Raw genomic sequence first — 19,591 nt, 5'->3', positions numbered from 1 at the left:
GGCACTTGCTGATGATCGGAAGTTACTGACAATAAGCACCTTCATCCCCCCAAAGGCGGAGAGAGGGAGAGGAGGAGGAGGAGAGACAGGGGGAGAGGAGAGCTGATGCCTGACGAGTCACTCGGCGGAGGCAGAGCGGGCGGTACCACAACTTCCCGGCGGCGCGGAGCGGCGCGGAGCAGCGCGGCGGGGATCGGAGCTCGCCGGCCGGATCGCTCCCATGTCAGCGCGGCGGCGGGGGACTGCGCTCCGCTAGCGACCAGCCGCCGGCCAGCCCCCTCCGCGCCCAGCGATGTATTCACTGCTCTCAGCCTGCACTTGCCTGTAAGGATTATGGCATATTTCTAAATATTTTTTTAAATGTTTAAAAATATTTTAATTTTTTTTTTTTTTAACTTCTATTCTGGAGGCTCCGGTTGCATTTTCCTTGCAGCCAGGTGGTAATGGGGACCTGAGCCTTTTTATAAGCAGAGCATCGCTCTGAACCCTTTAAAAATTGCAAACAAAAACAAAGAAAAAACCAAACAAAACAAAAATCAACTTTAATCATTCTACCGTATCATTTGATCTTTTGTTGTTTTTTTTTTTCTCCTCTCCAGATGTTTACATTTCCTGCTGCTGTGCTTTCAGGTACAGGTACGTGTCCTTTCTGTCCTCTCTCGCTTTTGGTTGTAAAATAGAAACAAAGGCGGCGTGCTGACCTCGAGTGCCAGGCAGGTTTGGCTGGGGCTTTCACTTGTTTCCCTCTAGTTTTTATAGCTGTATTAAACCGAGCCCCGCACCAGATGCTGGAGTGTCACTTGCCCTGCACCGGGGCTTCCCCTGTGCTCAGCTCCCGTGCCGTGCCCCGCTGTGCTCTGCCGCCGGTGCGGGCAGGGGTGCAGCCGGTGCGCCGGTAGCCTGCCGTAGCAGCATCCTCTGGAGTGCATTAGCCTGGCTAATGATGTGAGAGGGAGTGCTGGACTCTCCTTGCACAATGTTGATTGATGCACTTGCCTTGGAAGAGCAGGCGCTCTCCTGCTCGCCCTTTTTTCCCATTTTTTTTTCCGCCCCTCTCTTTTTTTAAATTTTCTTTTTCTTTTCTTTTTTTTTCTTTTTTTTTTTCCCTCTTCGGTAACTCACTCCCAAAAACCGATGCTTTGAAAAACACAAGTTTTCCTAGCCAAGAGAAGGAGGCTGCGTGCACCCTCCCCATTATTCAGTAGAACGCCGTCCAAGTCAGCTCCAGCCTTTGATCCTGTCTCGGCAGGAATGAGGCCGCTGCAGGAACACCCTGAGCGCGGCTCTGCAGCCCAGGTGCCCCGGCTGGGGATGGATGGCAGCTGCCCCGGGGGTTTGAGCAGAGCAGGTGCCACTTGGGTGGCTCCGGCCCCTTCCCGCCGGAGCTGGGGGACACTTGTGACACCCTCGGCCCTGAGCTGTGCCTTGGCCGGGATTGCACCTGCTCAGCCTCTCCGGATCCGCAGCGGCAGCAGGGCATGGTCCTGGATGAGCACAGCCTTGGAGGGGCTCCATCCCTCTGGCCGAGCTAAAACCCGAACCGGCCCCATCCCCTGCTCTCCCACCTATCCAAAAAATGCCCGATCACATTTTTTTCCTCGTCCCCTCCAAAAAGTGCAGCTCGAACCCGACACCAGCAGAGCCTCCGCTGGTGGAGCAGCCTCCCCGGCAGGGGAGGATGCGCAGCTGGAATGACCCTGCCGCTGGAAGGTGTTTGCTCTGTCTCTCCGCTGCGGGTTTTTGCAGCCCGAGGAATCGCGGGCTGCGCAGGGCTCGCAGCGCCGGAACCCTTTGCAGCGGGGAGAGGTTTTTTTGCGCTTGTGCGGTAACTGAAGTTAATCAGCCCTCCAGCCCCCTTCCTCTCCCCCTCCCTTCGGTGCTTTTAGTGAATCAGAAAAAGTTTGGCTGGCTGCCTGGAAAGCACTTGCTAAAATCTGATCTCTTACTTCAGCAGCCTTAAAACAAAGTTATTGGCATTTATACAGTTGGAGCTTGCAGGCTTCCAAAGCAATAAAATAATAAAAAAAAAAAAAGGGAAAAAGAAGAAAGCTCTGTGCTCTGGTGCTATTAGAACCATACTTGCTACCTTTTGTGCTGATTTTGCAGCGTTTGGGGGCTGTGGGGTGGGATGGGCTCTGCGGAGGTGTCCTGGCCGGGCTGGAGAGGCGGCGGAGCCGGAGCTCGCTGGTGACACACGCACACCGAGCTCCTCCGGCGATTGGTGTGGGGAGCCAAAACATTAGATTAGTCGTACTCGAGGGCCTTCGAGTGAGTGTTTACAGTATTAATGGTAGATGAAAAGATGTGAATGCTGTAAGTTTTTATTGCCCATTTTGTTACACTTTCTTTCTGGATTTATTCATGGGATTACATGTTTTGAGCCTGAATGGGACCAAGGGATTATAGGATTTCTTTAATAATGATCAGTTTGGGTAGGAGTTAGCCTTTGGTGAACTGGAGTAAATTAATGCATCACTTAGGTTTAATATTTATTTAGTCTAAAGGAAGTTGTTTAGTTTTGCTTAAAGGGCTCTGTGTTGTATTGGGGAGATTTAAGAGTTCCTGAAGGGGATTATATTCTAAGGCTGCCTCTTGCCCTGCGTTCAAGCCATGATCTGTGGCTCGTCCTGTGTGCTGGTCTTAGAATTACTGTGCTGTGCTGCTGCCTGGTACCTGTGGCTCTGTGTGCAGAGGTAGAAATCCCCCCAGTGTGTGTGGGGCTGGAGGGATTCTGAGACAAAACACCATGGTTTGGGTATGCAGTGTGTGTTCTGGGGATCCTTTTGTACAGGGCTGTGATGCATTGACGTGTGAGCTGCTGCAGTTCTGTGCTGGGGGCTCAGCTCTGGCCAGAAGCTTTCTCAGAGACCCCAAGGCTGCCCTGCAGCCGCCAGGGGTGATGGGGCAGGTGTAGGATCTCCTGATGGGGCAGGTGTAGGATCTCCTGTGGGCAGGTTGTGGCAGCCCTGGGAAGTGTTGCCCAGCCCTGGCCACAGGGAGGTCGGAGGGTTGGCAGTTTCCAGGAGCAGGATTTAGAGCCCTGGACGAGTCGGGCTCCTCCAGGGCTTTGCCATCGTGTGACATTTGCACCAAGAAGCGCAGGGATGGACACATGGTGGGACAGAGGGTGCAGCACAGCCCTGGGAGCAGCCCTGGACTCACAGGGCTGCCTGGAGGAGAGGTCAGTCACCTTCCGCTGCGACAGCAATGCCCCTGTCTTGTCTCCTTCTCTTGCCTCTTAGGAAGTCACTCTGATGCTTGGAGTTGCTACAGTTCCAAAGCAGGGACACTGGATACCCCTGCAGACCCTGGAGACAATAATTTATTTATGCAGGTTGTTCTTAGGAATGTTCTTTCACTGATGGTTACTGAACTCTCCCTCTATGATGTCTTTAGCATTTTTCAGTTTATTCTCCTACCTTTTCACACTTCCAGGAGCAATTTCTCTTCCATGTGCTTTTTTGTTCTTTATGCCCCAGAGCGGTTTTGGGTTTCACTTTGGCTTCGGAGTCAATCTCTGCTCTACAAGCAGGTGAGAAAGCCCAGAAGCACCTTGCAGGGTTGGAGGGGATTGCCCCATGCTGTGCTGGCTCTAGCAGCACCAGTGACCCTGAGGGTAACAAATGTGGGGACATGAGATCTCAGAGGGCCCCTTTGCCAGGGCACGTGGGGGCTGGAGGCAGCTTCAGTGTAAGTTGAGCAGTAGGATCCGAGGTTCTGAGTGCTGTCCTCGATTGCAAGAGCTTCCAGCTCTTCTGTCCCTGAGCCACGTCAGGTGCATGGGCAGGCAGAGCACGGGGCAGTGCCAGCGTGGGCTGCCCTGGCTGTGCTGCAGAGCAGAGGGTGGTCCTGCCCCAGCCCCTTCCCTGCCTGATCAACCTCGCTGTGTTCTCCTACACGGAGTGCATCTGTCTTAGATTATGAAGAGGTCCCTGATAGGGCCAAATCCTTTGCTTTTATGGCTCTTGTAGGTTAAGATCCAGCTTTGGAATCTGATCCAGAAGCAAACAGGAGGTCAGAGGAATGCACAAGGCAGCACTAGGCTATTTTCACATCTGCTGGTGTTGTGTAAGAGGAAGGCTGCTGTGTGCCATGCCAATAGCAACTTGTGTTTCTCCTAAGCTCCTGTGCAGCGACAGACAGTTATTGTTTGGGACATTGTAAAGTGAGACACGGAGAAGCGTTGCTTCCACACGTTCAGCGAGCCAGATCCTGCGGTCTGGCCAAGCCACACGCAGCACATGTCAGAGGCGCGAGCAGCAGAGCAGCTCCCTCCCCTCTCCCTGCCTGCTGATCCATGGCTGTCCTCCCTGGGACAGGCAGGACGGGTGGTGAGTGCCACCAGGTAGCTCTGGGGACTGAAGCCAAAGCAGGTCCTGGTCACAAGCCGGCCAGCTTGCCTTGGCTGGCCACTCCTTCTGCGGGTGTGCAGCAGTGCCAGAGCCACAGCTGCCTGCCTGCCCTGTCCTTGCCCTGCTGGTGACAGCACCAAAGGCAGGGAGCTGCACTGCACATCACCAACAAGGTTATTCTCATGTTTCCCGTCCCTGCAGATGGGCACCTACCTGCCCTTGTACTCTCTGGGTGGCACCGTGCCTGTCCTGAGGCGGTGCCAAGGCTGCGTGTGCTGCCAGGGATGGAGCTCTGGGCATCCCCACATTGCTCCTGAAGCGCTGTGGGATGGGGCAGGTGGTGCCTCCGTGGGCTGCTCTTTCCTTGTGGTCAAGCCCTGCATGCCAAGAGTCCCTGGGGCCCAGAGCCCCCCAGGCTGGGTGATCCCGTGCCTGCTCTCCATGGTCAGCCTGGATTGGGAGCACCACGTCCTCAGCACAGCACTCCTGTGCCAGTACCTGCCTCGGCTCCATGTGGGTGGAGAAGTCATCCTGAAAAGGACAGAATATGGCAAATGTGATCTGTGCAAGGCTGGGCAGCTCTCTGTTGATTTTTCGGATTGCACCTGCCTTGATTACTAGGCAGTGAGAAGACCAGAGAAACTGTGTAAGCAAAGCCTGAGTCAATGAGCAGAGGAGCTCAGCCATGTGGAAGTGCTTGGCCCCATCATGGGCTGGAGCTGATGGGATGGGCCCTGGCTTTGGCTCTGTGCTGTGCTGGACTCCCAGTGGTGGATGCACTTCCTGATGGTATGGCTCTGCTGGCCTGCAGAGGCAGGGTCCTGTTGTACATGAGAGCATCTGTTCCAGTTGCAAATGCCCTTGCTCTCCAGGAAATAACCATGTGGCTTTCCACAAGGGATTTCTATTCCCTGCTGCTGACTCATTGCACCAGAATACGAAGTGTTGTGTCCTGAAGCTGCCCCGTGTATCCTGCTTCTGCCTCCTGAACTTTGGAGAGCTTGGGCTTGTGGAGGAAGAGGAGACACCTTGGAGCAGGGAAGCTGAGTGGCAGTGGGCTGGTGCTTGGGCTGGTGTGTGCTGGGCTCCTGTGGGAGGGGTGAGACTCAGCCTAGCTCAGGTGAGCGTAGCTGTGGGTCTTGCTCCTCACAGATGGGGATGTGCAGCCTGTGCCCCACCAGCTGCCTGCCCTGGGCACACCACGCCTTTGCTTCTCACTGAAGCTCCCCAGCCCTTCAAAGTGCTGGGACGGGGTCTCTGCCACAAAGACCCCTCAAAGACATTTAGCAGGAAGATTTGCAAAGCTGTTTCCAGATTCTCACCCCAGCGAGGCTGACACAAACGTGAGCCGCTTCAGCATTTGGGGGCCTGGCTTTGCTCCTTGGGGACTCTGCTCTGCACCCCTGCATGAATGCAGTTTGCTTTTCCAAAGCTCCAGAGATGTGTGAGGTGCTTCAGAGGAATAGAGATGGACATGGGCATTGTTGAGGAGAGTGCCTAGAAGGACACCATGAAGTTCAGGTTTTAATTGGATGCAGTGTGATGGTTGTGTTGTATTTTGCTTTTGCCTTCCTTGTTGCACCTGACAAGTACAAGACTGGATGGGGGCTCGGGGCGTGGGGTCTGGAGCAGTGCTGGGTTTGGAGTGGAGTGGGATTCACGGGAGGAATTCCTGCTCAAACTCAGAATTAGTTTTTCTTATAGAAGCTTGGCTGTAGCACACCAAGGTGGGAGAGAAAAGAGCAGAATGGGCAAAGGGTGGCACTGCCCGAGCTCTGTGGCTGTGGCTGGCATGTGGGATGCAGCTGGTGCTGTGAGTGACTGCTGAGGGTTGCAGGAGGCTCAGGGAGGATGAGCAGCACTGGGGGCTTGGGCAGCCACACTGAATACTTGATTTTGCTGTAAGCTGATAGCACCGAGCTGGTCAGCCAGGCCTCTCTGCTGTGTGAGACTGAGCTCAAGAGAGAGACTCATCTGGGACTGAAAATCATTTTTGTGGATATATAAGCTGCTCCCCAGATCCTTGAGAGTATTTTTATGCTCTTCCTTTCCTTAGGACTCTGTTTTGCTCTTTCCTCTTCTCCCTTGCAGAGCTTCTTTTGCTTTGTTTTTCCACAGATTTAGATACTTTATTACAATAAGTGCAGGTGAAAAAATGCGTTCATGGAACATGATTTTAAAAGGGAAAAGAGGAATGGCTGCTGTTGGTGCCTGGACAGGGATGGGGATACCTCGTGCCAGGGTCACTGCCTGGGGTGGGCTGTGCTGGGGGAGCTGGGAGCCCTGGGCCCAGGGAGGCACCCAATGCCCCCCTGCCTGTGAGATGCTCCGCTGCAGGGCACGGCCTTCCTGTGCTCTGATGCTGAAACCAGGAGGCTTCCACCTGGGGACTTGTGGCCTGGAAGGTCCAGACATGATTGTTTTTCTTTCCTTCCCTGGGTTTTTGTGTTTTGGTCACCTGCTGTGCCATAACAGCAGGTACAAGCAGAAATTATGCAGAGCTGTGCAATGTGCTGCCTACCTAGCATGTCGCCTCTGTGTCCTGATGCCTCTCCAGATGTCCATGGAGGATTAGGCATCCTGCAAAGCAGCTGGAAGGAAAGCAAGAAAAAAAACTCCAAAATATAAAAGACCGTCTGGCTCTGCAAAAGTATTTTGCTGTTGCCATTCAGCAGCCTCGCCATAGCATGAAGAGAAAGAAAGGGGAACAGAGAGGAAGGAGGAGGCTTAGCCTGTCATGGTCTGTGTGTTTCCCTTTGTGCTACCTCCTCACAGCCCCAGGGGCTGCGGCGGGTGGGAGCCGGCTGCCAATCTTCCCCTCCAGGGCCGGGCTGTGCTCGGCCCCGCTGCTTCCATGTGGGGCTGGTTCTGGGCACTGCTCAGCCCCGGTGCTTCCATGTGGGGCTGGTTCTGGGCTCTGCTCAGCCCCGGTGCTTCCATGTGGGGCTGGTTCTGGGCTCTGCTCAGCCCCGGTGCTTCCATGTGGGGCTGGTTCCGTGGGCACTGCTCGGCCCCGGTGCTTCCATGTGGGGCTGGTTCTGGGCTCTGCTCAGCCCCGGTGCTTCCATGTGGGGCTGGTTCTGGGCTCTGCTCAGCCCTGGTGCTTCCATGTGGGGCTGGTTCTGGGCTCTGCTCAGCCCCGGTGCTTCCATGTGGGGCTGGTTCTGGGCAGCGCTGCCCCAGCCCCTGCCGGCTCTGCCCGCACAAACAGCTGCAGCTCAGGCTGAACCACACGGCAGGGACAGCGCATCCTCCCCTTGGCCAGGCTCCCTCACACCCTGCTCCCTGTGCCTGTTCATGGAGTTACTGCCTTGGTTCTGCTGCAGCCAGGAGAGCCAGAACACGTTTAACCTCTGGAGCTCAGGGAGCAGAACAGCTCTGACAATGTCCTGCACATGGCTCCCTGCCTGGGCTGGTGCTGCTGCTGCTGCTGGAGGTCAACGTTGCTTTGGAGGCTGTGGGAGAAGAGGGGAAGATTTGAGGCTGTGGCGTTGGGGTAAAAGGCCTCAAGTTGTGCCAGGGAAGGTTTAGATGGGATATTAGGAAAAAATTTCTTCAACAAAAGTGTTGTCAAGCACTGGAAGAGTGGAGCCACCATCCCTGGAAGTGTTCAAAAGATATGTGGGTGTGGCACTCAAGCACCTGGTTTAGCCATGGGCCTGCAGTGCTGGGTTAACAGGTGGATTGGTGATCTTAGAGGATTTTTCCAACCTAAATGAGTGTGTGATAAGAAGTGGGCCGTGGGGAATGGCCCAGCACATCCTGCTCACTGTTGTTGGTGATGGACAGGAGATGGGGCAGAGCCCGGCCCGTGGGCTCACCCATGTGGGGATGGCAGTGGGGGCAGGCTGGGGATGCTGGCACTTGGCCCAGGCACACCTAGACCCCCATGGTGCCAGGCTAAGGGGCTGGATCTGGAAACAAGGAGGAGCTGGCATTGAGGGAAAGCAGGGCGGAGAGGGGCCGAGTGTGCCCTGTGATTCCTCTACTCGTCTTTTCAAATCCAAATGGATGGATGCTAAATCTTGGTGAAGGTCCCAGAGAAGTGCATATTGTGTGGATAGAAATGTTAGGATGCAGCAATTAATAACGGATTGCTTTTCCTACAAGATATTCCCAGCACTCCTTAGTCCTCCCGGTTCCTTTTTCTGCTTTTTCTCCTGTATTTCAAATCCCTTTTTTACCTGCTAGAATACTATCTTTGGCATAATTTTGAAGGACAGCTTGTTAAAAAGCTTTTGTATCTTTTGGAATACCCTGAGCTGCTCTTGCACAGAAATCCAGAATTACCAGAAAAAGGCAGGGAGCAGCGGTGGGCCTGGTCAATGGCTGTGAGCAGTGTGTGTGCTGGGTGTCTGCAGGCAGGGCTGCTGGCATGGGAAGGCCTGGGAAGATAAATTAGGAAGTGGGTGAAGGACATTTTTGATAGAAGGGCATTTTGCTGCTTCTCTGATGGTTTTTATCCATTTGAGGACGGCGGTGGTCTGAAAGCTGGCAGTGATGTCACCACCAGGACTGGGGTCACTTCCCTCCTGTCACACCTGGGGTGATCTCCTCACAACACGGCTCCATCGCTTCTCCCACTGGAGTATGGGATACAGTCCTGGTCAGATAACTGGATTTGCCTTCCCAAGCTGAATTCAAACCACAGGTGGAATTGGACTGCATTGTAGGAACGAGCAGGGAGTGGAGTCTGTGCTCTTTTTCCAGCCGTGTTCGGCTCTAACACGAAGCTGCTTTTGGCCCCCTTACACTCCCAAGCTGGAGGGTTACGACCCTGCGTGAGCAGCCTCAGTGCCTGGATGTGAGGCTGCACTGTAGGACTGCACGGGGCAGGGCACTATTGATTAGCTGTACAATAAATTGTGATGTATGTAGGTGCAGGTTTCTGACCCCGTGGTCGCGACCGTGCGGTGATTGGGAGTGTCCGGCCAGCTGAGATCAGAGCAGGGCCAGCAATCGATGGGGACAGCACTGCTGCTGCTGCTGTAGGACAGCACTGCTGCTGCAGGGACAGCACTGGTGCTGTAGGACAGCACTGCTGCTGCTGCTGTAGGACAGCACTGCTGCTGCTGCAGGGACAGCACTGGTGCTGTAGGACAGCACTGCTGCTGCTGCAGGGACAGCACTGCTGCTGCTGCTGTAGGACAGCACTGGTGCTGCAGGGACAGCACTGCTGCTGCAGGGACAGCACTGGTGCTGTAGGACAGCACTGCTGCTGCTGCAGGGACAGCACTGCTGCTGCTGCAGGACAGCAGCTCTGCTGCAGGCGCTGGCACCTTTGTCCCAGGGAGCAGGCAGTGCTTCAAGCTTCCCGTGCAATTCCACCTGGAGCTCTGTGCTGGGAGCTGGGCTGTGCCAGCCTGAGCCCAGGCTGTGGGCATGGGAGGGACTCTTTGTGTGTTTCCATTGGGATTCTCAAAGCTGGAACATCTCAGGCTGGAAGGGAGGAGTGAGGGCAGCTCTGGCCAGCATGGAGAGTCTGCCCTGCTCATCACAGAACCAGGATGGTTTGAGCTGGGAGGGACCTTAAAGCCCACCCAGTGCCACCCCTGCCATGGCAGGGACACCTCCCCCTGTCCCAGGCTGCTCCAGCCCCAGTGTCCAGCCTGGCCTGGGACTCTGCCAGGAATGAACCCCCCCGAGGCTCCAGAGCTCCAGGGGTGTTTGGACAGCACAGGGTGGGACTGTTGGGGTGTCTGTACAGGGCCAGGGGTTGGACTAGATGATCCTAATGAGTTTCTTCCAATTCAGAATATTCTGTGATTCTCTGGGCAATCTGTGCCAGTGTGTGACCACCTTCCTAACATCTTATCTATACATCTCTTCTTTTACTTTAAACCCATTCCCCCTTGTCCTGTAATAAATGGGAGCAGTCTGCCAGCAAGGCAGACGGCTTGCTTTGTGCTGTTTATGTTGAAGGAGTAGGTAATAGGAATTAAATTGCTATTTAAATGTAGCAAACAAGAAAATGGAATTGATTTGCTCAGCTTTCATTTCTGGGAGCCTGATTTCCCCAGTGTGCACCATCACCGTGTAAGCCCAGACGCTGAGCACCATCAGGGTCAGTTGTGGGCTTTCACTTCCCAAGGAGATTTGTGCAAATCTGATGCGATGTCAGCAGGGCTGAGCTGGCAGAGCTGCCCTGTGCTGGGTGGTGGCACACCCTGGGGGTGGCACTGAGGGTGTCCCCAGAGCAGGCAGGGACCGGGGGGGTGTCTGGACGAGGCACGGGGCCTTCCACACCCCAGTGCTCAAGGAAAGGCTCCTGGGGATCCCCAGCTTCAGGCCACAGCGTCTCATGGCTGTGTCTGCCCATGGCTGGCCTGAATTTTCCCCCAGCAGCATTTTCCCACTGCTGGTGACTGGTGATGGACGGATCAAAACGTGTGGGGTTCTCCCTGGTACCCCCAAGCTGGGCAGGGATGCAGCACCCAAACCTCAGCGATTTTAACACCACTTTATTTTTCCCCTTATTTAAAATATTTAAAAAACAGATTTATTTTCCAAAACTGTTGAGAATTGTTCCTGAAAATGGGAAACTTGCAATCTAAATTAATTAAAACCAAATGAGACTTTTCCCTAACTCAACAAAGCTGAAAGATAAGAAATCCTATTTGCCTGGTGTTTGCAGTGTAAATATTTCCAGGCAGAAGTGTGGCTAATAGAGATCAGAACAAATCTTCTATTAGAAAACAAACTCTGCTTTTCTTTTCTGGCCCTAGGCTCATGTTTGTTATATGGGATCCTGAAGGCAGATTGACAATTTGGTTTGGATTAAAGTCAACACATGGTTTATGCCATATTTTTGATAAGGCTCAGTAGTAATCTGATTTTTTTTCCAGGCTGTCTTTAGTACATAAGTAGTAGACTTGTCCATTCCTGGGAATATTTTTGCAGTGAAGATATTGAAGAATTTATTTCTGGAGGGAAGATGAAATTTCTTGTTTTAAAAACTCTTAAAATCCCAAGTCAAGTTGAAATCCATTAACTGCAAGCTGTAAGCTTGATGTGAGCTGGGCAAACTTCAGGCTATTTTATTAACTGATGTAGACAGTGTTTTCTTTAAATACCTTTGGAAGGGCAGAGGGGAGGAGACTGGTTCATGCAGGGGGAGCAGAGCAGGTTCCTGTGCTTTACCACCAGCACCCAGTTCCCACCAGCAGGAGCAAAAACTGCCACCATTTGCCCCTGTATGTGCTTGTGAGCTCAGGGTTCTTCCTGGGAATGACAGGCATTGCCACTTGCTGCTGGTTCCCTCCTTGGTGATCCCCAGAATGGCCTTTGGTTACCCTTGGGTACAAACAGCTGTGTATTTGTATGGTGTGGATTCATCCTGTTTATAAATAAGCTTCACTCTCCAAAGTGAGTGTCTCTTTGTCATTACTGTGTTTCCTAGAAAGAAGGTGGGGGAAAAAAGTAGAAAAATTGGAAATGAGGAGGACCCAAGGAGGAGCTGGGAATTGCTCACTGCCTTTGAACTCTGTGCCTGGAAACCCATCTGCACAGCTCTGGGCCTGTCCTCACTGGAGGATCCAGAGAGCTGTTGTGGCTCGTTCTGTGGCCACCTCCATCTCTGATGCCAGTGTGGAAACTTCCAAATGGGATTATTTGATCAGGATTAAATGGCTCCCAGAGTTGTCTTTGGTGCTTGAGGGTAACTGGTGCTGGCAGGACCCACTGGGTGATTGTTCAGTGCTGGAACTGGACACTGGGAAAGCTCTGACTCGATGGTGATGCTGAAAGCAAGTGAGATACCTGTGCCAGCTGTACATGAACTCCCTTGAAAGTGGAATTAGTGGAGCTGAATGTTGCCTGCATCTGCACATTCGTTTTGGCTGCCTGCAGCAGCAGGGTGTGCCCAGCCAGGGGCTCAGGGAGCTGTGCCCTGAGTGGCCCTGCTGGGACAGGGATGGGCTCAGTCCCTGTCCCTCAGCCCGTGGAGGGGTTCCTGCATCCCGAGGGCTCCGGCCTGCCATGGAAATGTGTTTGCACAATTAGCGTGGCCCCTTCCTTCCCTGGGAGCAGAATGGTTTATTGATTTCTGTGGCCCACTCACCCCCACCTATTCAGCAATAATGACCCTTCCACCCCAACTCTAAATCATCCCAGCATGCCTCGCCCCTAAGCCCTCTAATCTTTTTGGGTTGTTGTTGGTATTTATGCTCGTGGAGGTTTATGATCTGTCGGTGCTGGCTGCTGAAATGCTTTATTTATCCATAGGCTGGGCCACACAGGGAGCGTCCTTATTCTGGTATCATGTTCAGGATGCTGTAGTTAAGGGTTGTGTCAGCACTTCCACGCACAAATCTTGTTATTCAGGGGTTTTGCAATTCCGTGGAAAAGCAAACCAGCGACCTGGCACGGCAAGGGGAGGCTCGAAGGCAAACATGAAAGCCCAACAACCCACTGCTCATTTAGGGATTATTAGATGGGCAACCTTTTTCCTTGAGGAAAGGAGCCAGAAACATCCTCCTCCCTCGGTTTGATTTTGTGCAAAGAAAACCCTCTTTTGTGTGCTTGTGTTGGGGTCAGATGGGGAGAGCACAGTGAGGCAGGACATGGGCTGGGATCCTCTTGAATGCTTGGGAACAAACCTGTGGCGGGTGCAGAGCTGCCTTGTCCTCAGAACGTGTGGCTGTGGAGAGCTGGGGAGCCACAGGCCTGGAACAGCAGGTGATGGGTTTTATAAATGTGATTTATGGCCCTGTTAGTGCAGGAGCTTGTGGGCTTATAAATTATTTGGAGATTTCTCAATGATAGAGGGAGTGTGGTATAAACAGGAGAGATAACAGGGCTTGAGAATGTATTTCAAAGGGCTTTTGGGGAAGGAGAAGTTCCGTGACTGCTGGCAGGTATGGGGTGGTCCTGGGTGTGCTGGAGGAAGAGCCTTTACAGACCAACCCAGCCAGTGTATCTTTTATTTCTCCCTGTTAATGCTGATGGGTTTTGTGGGCACTGCATGGACAGCCTGGAGCAGAGTTCATAACTTGGAGCAAAAATGCTCCAAGCATGACCTGGGACAACAGACTGGGGCTGGCATTGAGGGTTCTGTGCAAGCAGAGTTGATCAGTGCTCAGGCAGGAGCAGGCAGTGGTGAGGCAGTGAGGGAGCTGACAGAAAAGATGGAGAGACAATTTGCAAGGTGATACAGTGCCAGGACACAGGGAATGGCTTCCCACTGCCAGAGGGCAGGGATAGATGGGATATTAGGAAAAGTGCTTCCCTGTGAGGGTGGGCAGGCCCTGGCACAGGGTGCCCAGAGCAGCTGGGGCTGCCCCTGGATCCCTGGCAGTGCCCAAGGCCAGGCTGGACACTGGGGCTGGAGCAGCCTGGGACAGTGGGTGTCCCTGCCATGACAGCATTGGAGCTGTGATCTTTAAGGTCCCTTCCAACCCAGGTCATTCTATGATCCATCCTGTGGTCCCTCAGGAAGGGAACTCTGTCACAGAGGGAAATCAGGATGCCAGACTGCTGCTGGGTCCCTTTGTTAGCAGCTCCAGGGCTGGTGTGAATGGCAGGGACTCCTGAGGAGGTCCCTTCCCCTGGCACCATTCCCACAGAGGGTCACTGGGTGTGACCTTGTCAGAACGAGCAGCAGTGGAACTGACTGGAGCTTAGTAAAAGATTTCCAGAGAGGACACTTGACAGAGGAAGGTGATGCTGGGATAATTCAGTCAGGTCCCCAGGTGTCTCTGCTGAATCAGCTTTTAGAGAAGCCATCTCTCACCTGAGGTCAGGACTTGGGAGCTGCTGTGGGGACAGTTGGTGGCCAAGTCTCTGTTTTCTTTGCAAATGCAATGCAGAAAGGTATTTTGTGAGTTCTGCCCTGTGTGCACTGCTCGGTAGTTGCTGTGTTTTACCCTAGAGGGAGTTGCTTTTCTGCAGTGGGAGCAGGGATCTGTGTTCCTTGGAGGATGTCAGGGGACCAGATGAGAGGAGCTCCCAGGATGAGCACGGCATCACCGCTGAGGTGCTGCCCCTGCAAATGTTTATTCTCTTATGGGGAGGCTGGTCTTGGATGATCTTCCATCTCCTTCTGATGGCAGGGTTTTCCTGAGTAACCCTTGGATTTTCCTGAGTAACCCTCAGGTTTTCTGTATCTTGTGCCTTTGCTCCTGTTTTTGTGGCGGTCTCAACTGGGCTGGCATCAAGCAGAAGAGCAGAGATGGCACCTTGAACCTGGCAGGCCCATGCTTCAAACTGACATTTTAAGTCCTTGTGATGAAAAACTCTGCCTTTTTCCAGGGTTTAGGAAATGCCTGACCAGTTTCAGGCTAGTGGGCTTGGGGTTTCTGCTCTGCCCTGCTGCTGTGGCCAAAGGGGTTTGCAGCAGGAGCATCTCCCCTGGGCAAAGGGGAGACGAGGTCAGGGGTGCTTTGAACCTGGCAGCTTTCTCAGTAGTTGGACTCGGGTCCAATTGAAGAGGGGAACAAATTGCTGGTCAGTATTTTTAGTGGGTGCTGCAGCTTTTGTGCCAGGAACACCCCACTGGGAGCTCTGCAGCCCCACTGCTGTGGCCAGCCAGGCTCCTGCAGCCCTGGGGACAGCAGCACCCTCGGGTGGGGCAGGCAGCCCCTCAGCCCTGTGCTCACCTGTGCAGAGCCACCTGTGCTGGGCAAGGGCTTAATTCCTGCATACCAGGACAGGTTATTTCAGCAGGAGTGCTTTCTCCATCAAGAAAATTCAGTTTTTTGTTAAGGTAGTGGAGGCAGCTGTAGCATGCCGAGCTCCCTGGTCCACGGTTTCACAGGGGATGGTTGGGGCTGTTCTGCAAAGCCTGTTGCAGATTTCTTTGCAGCAACACCAATGCTGTGAGGAGGGACAGGGACACGAAATGACTTCTGAGAAACAAACCTGTGTGTCCTGGAGTGAGCAGTGAGGACAGCAGCACGGAGCCTCTCAGGGATGTGGGGCCCAGCGTGGCCCATGTGAAGGGTGGAGGACGTTGCCACTGGTCAGCAGAGTGCAGGGGACACGGATGAGCACAGAAACTGCCTCTGGAGCCCCATGCAGAGATGAGGTGCCAAGGCTGCAGTGGTCACACCTGTGTGGTGTCAGCCCAGACCTCCCTGGCAAGCCCTGGGCAGCGGCTCGGGGCGGCAGCGCTTGGCCGGGCGCAGGGGAAGGCACAAGGACCACCCAGTTCTGATAAGGGCAATTTAGAAAGGAAGGGGAAGATTGTGAAAAGAGGGGCAAAGGGGCACAAAGGGAAGAAAAAACCCACCCCACTGCCGAACAAAACTGAAGATCAAGACTGCTGTTAAACACACTGCCTGTGAGGGAGGTCTCACCGTGCCTTTTCTAATCTAGAGCCAGCCAGGATTGTATTAACAGCTTCAACGCAATGGAACAAATTAATCCCTGATGTAATTGAAATCGGTGAGGTCTCACAATAGGTGAGTTTGACCCAGTGGGATAGAAATAGAACAAGTATTGGAATGAAGGAGTGAAACGAAGTCACACTGTTCAGCCATTGGTATTTCATTCCTAGAAACAAAGGCCAGACAAATGCAGAGAATACATGGCTCTGCTGGGCATGGTTGAAAGCTGCTCAATAATATCAAGCTTTGAAGGGATATTTCTGTGTGGAGAGGAAGTATATAGCAGAGATGTAACAAGCATTAAAAAAGACAAAGAAAGAAAGAAAGAAAAAGCCCTGCTTGCTCCTTGCCTGATGGATAGCATGGTAAAATAATACCAGCTGTTAACTAATAATCATCACCATCATTATCATCAAGATATATCAGAATTGGAGAAAAATAAGAAAAAGAGTTAAGGTCTAAACTGTATTTCTGGAGACTGGAACTGTCAAGAGCCCATGGCAAGCTGTGGCCTCTCGCAGATCTCCCTCAGCTGAGGTGCATGAGGTTGGTTTGGCCCCTTTGGTGCTGCAGCCGCAGGGCACAGCTCAGGGGCACGGGGGGCACCGGGGCTGCCCAGTGCAGGCAGCTGAGCGTGGTGACACTGTCAGTAAGGTGACCTGGGAGCTGCTGGCAGTGACCTGTTGTGAGCCAGTGAGGACAGACAGGAGCAGGGGGAGATGAGAGGCTGGGGGTGATGAGAGGCCATGAGCCCCAGCTGGGCTCCTAAAAGCCATTCATCAAGGCTGAAACCCTGCTCTTCCCCAGGATTAACCATTTCCCAGGGTGCAACAAGTTTAGAATCTCAGCGTATCACACGTGGTGCATTTTCACAGTTCTGGCTACGGCTCATTCCACCATCAAAAGGAGAAACTTCATTTTCTTGAAGGTAGCATCATCTTTCTCTTCTCAAATACTGATTGATGGGCCATAAAACATTCATTTCCTCAAACTCTCAGGTTCCAGTTGTTTGGCACTCCCTCCAGCCTCCCTCCTGGTTTCCTACCAGGCTCAGTAACACCGTGCCTGCCATTCCAAGGCCGACAGATGCGTTGCTTTTGCAGTGGTGCATGGCTTGGACAGCCAGCGGCGTCTTGAGCTGCTGGAAGTGTGGCTGGCTGAGTGATGGCTGAATTTCTCAGAGGTTGTGTGTTTCAGAGGAACAGAGGTCTGGCACTGCCCGAGGAGATTCAATCTCCCTTTCTGAGTGCACCAGGCAGCTCTCCGGAGGAAAGGAGGCTTCGCTTGCAGAGCAGCTTTTGGATCCAAGTATGTGTCACCTCATGGAGCTGTGTCCCCTTTACAAGCCCTGGAAATGTGTTCTCCTTGGGTCTTATTTAACATTTCTGAAATCCAAAGGGATGGGCAGGCTTGACCCCCGCATCACCCCATTTCTTTCTCCTTTTCCACTTTCTCACCAAAAAGAAATACCAAAAAGCATTTCAATGTAAATGCCATTGATAAAGTTTTTTGTGGAATCTCATATCTGATCACTTTGAACAGCCACTTCCACAGTGCTCCATGCCCTTTCTCACAGACTATCCCAAAAGGTGCACAGTCACCATCCATGGTGACATCTCCCACAGTTTAAGAGTGCGGCTTAAATTTTTGGATATTTGTTTTTCAAGACAAAAATATTTTTCCATGGGTATTGGGAAGAAACAAACACCAAAGCAAAGCTCTAAGTTCTGTTCTTTGGAAAGGCTTAGCTCCATTTGTGGAATCCTGGCACTGTTGGACCATGCCCTCTCTCCCATTGGATGTCCAGAGCTTCACTGTGAAGTACCTTCTCTGCACATCTGACCATGGAGCTGCTTTTCCAAACCTAAAGCCACAGAAGGGACCACACCAAGCACTGCTCATCCTCTCCTGTCTAGCTGTGTGAGGCTCTGTGACACGATGGTAACAACATCCTGGCGGTGGGTTGACTTTGCAGTGAAATGGAGGAAAAAGGAGTGCATTGTGTTTCAGTGTGTGCTGAGGGTGGCTGTCACAGGGAGCTAGCAAATCCTGCTGTGATTTGTGAACAGGAATTCTGCCAAAGTCATGGAAGCAAAGTGGTTTGTTACTTGCCTTTGAGGGCTTGAGAGAGATCTGTCTTGGATTTCCTCTTGTTGACCTTATTGAGTTAACTTTCATGTGTTTAGAAGGTCATGGAGAAAATCATTAATATTAGGTTGATTTGATGGCTGAAAGGTAATAAGTATTTCCTGCTTATCAGATGGGGTTTGAGAGGACTTGGAATAGTCTGATTTGTTTATCTTTTGCAATCGGTATGGCCCTTAGCTAGAGGGATTTTGTATTCCTGGTTCAGCTGGGGGAATGACATATGGTTGAGTGACATAGGGAGCTCTCTATTGAGTGCTCTGTAGCATAAATAGCAAAACACCAAGAAATTCTCAAGTCCAGCTCCCAGCTAACTTGGGTATGCTGTGGGCCTTGGACATCTCATGCTGTAACGCTTTATGACACGAACAATAACAGATTAACATCCCCCGTTACTGAAAAGCTTGAAATAGAAAAATCCAGAGTGCTGGAGGTTGGTTGGGTGGAAAGCCAAATCCTGCAGACGTGGCTTGGCACGGCCCGGCTTCCATTGACCTTGGCGGGGCTGGGATTGCTCCGTGCACAGGAGGCATCTGTGAGTGCAGAGATGGGGCACGAGCCGTGCAGGGCTGACATCACAGAGCTGCTCTTGGAGCTTTTCTTGGATTAATGCACACTGAAACCTTAGGCTGCATCAGCAAAATGGTCCTTCCCTCACCCTCCGTCTGGGATTTAACAAAGAGGGCAGTCGTTCTTTAAGCTGAAGGATCATTGTCAAGCCATTTAAAATGAAATCCACTCTTATTTGAGACTCATTTGGCAAAAAAGCACATGAAAATCTCCCATTGTGGACTTGCTGGAAGACAGATGTAATTTCTGGTTCCTTTGGCTGTTGGGAAAGGAGGTAGAACTGAATGCTCCACCTTGAATGATTGAGCAAGGACAGCAGACAAGGGAGAGCAGCTTCCTTTCATGAGTGAGGCATTTCTGTTGCTTTTGGGGCTGGAGGTGATGGTTATTTTTACAGTAAATGCTGTTTATTCCCTTGTATAAACTTTGGATAGCCAACTGTATTTGTAGCTGGACATTATCAATGAAAGGTGATAAATAGTGACAAATAAATAAAAAATGGATAAGAAAGTGATGGAAAAGGAAAAGAGAGGCAGAGTGAAAATGAAATGAAATTCAATGCTCTGATTTAACAGCTGGAATTTTGCAGGTTATAAATTGTTGCCAAGGAATGAGATGGAGTTACACAAAACCACTATCCTGAGATGCTGAAATCCACATGCACAGGCAGCAGCCCATAGCAGCTGGACAGACGCCAGACAGGACAGAGCCCTGTCTCCTGTGTCCCACAGTGCTGCTCAGGAGCTGGAAGGTGCACGCAGCCCTTCCCTTCAGGGACCTGTTGTGTGAGCTCTGGACCCAGGGTCTGTTTTGCTGCCTGTATGGAGGTGTGGATGATCAGACTGAAAGGCAAAAAAGGGCCTCATTTTGTGTATGATGTGTTATGTGCAGTAATAGCATTTCAATAGTCAAAACAAAAAAGGAAATCTTGCTTTGGTGAACAGGAGTGAAAGCCCTTCAGTTTAAGGGACTTAAAGACATTTCTGAATTCAAGTGTATTGAGGGTGAGTGTACTTGGTTTCAGGTGACCTCCCTGACTGAGTGTTGGCCATCAGTTGCCAAAGGAGACATATGTTACTAATTTTTATGGGATTTATAGAAGAGTCTCTCTTTTGGTATATATACATGGACTTCCTTATCTCAGAGAAGTTTGCTGCTTGAGGGAGTGTACCCTGTAGGGAAGGGGTCCTGTGAGAGTGG

The 19,591-nt window shown here is 52.1% G+C and overlaps 1 protein-coding gene across 1 annotated transcript in view; it reads left to right on the top strand.

Moving 5' to 3' along the window:
• The first annotated feature begins 170 nt into the window (after window positions 1–170).
• The window catches only part of FGF18 (fibroblast growth factor 18), a 64,793-nt gene continuing 45,372 nt past the window's right edge, over window positions 171–19,591 (top strand). The window contains exons 1-2 of the mRNA XM_054288021.1: window positions 171–324; window positions 600–636. Coding sequence (XP_054143996.1) covers window positions 293–324; window positions 600–636 — 69 coding nt within the window. The 5' untranslated portion in view covers window positions 171–292. The remainder of the gene's footprint in view (window positions 325–599; window positions 637–19,591) is intronic.

This window comes from Melozone crissalis, unplaced genomic scaffold (genome assembly GCF_028551555.1).
Source record: "Melozone crissalis strain CALT ecotype California unplaced genomic scaffold, PUWL_Pcris_2 ptg000061l_1, whole genome shotgun sequence".
In the NCBI taxonomy this organism is placed as follows: Eukaryota; Metazoa; Chordata; class Aves; order Passeriformes; family Passerellidae; genus Melozone; species Melozone crissalis.
The sequence above is the reverse complement of the archived record's forward strand: the minus strand, read 5'-3'. Positions and strand labels throughout refer to the sequence as shown.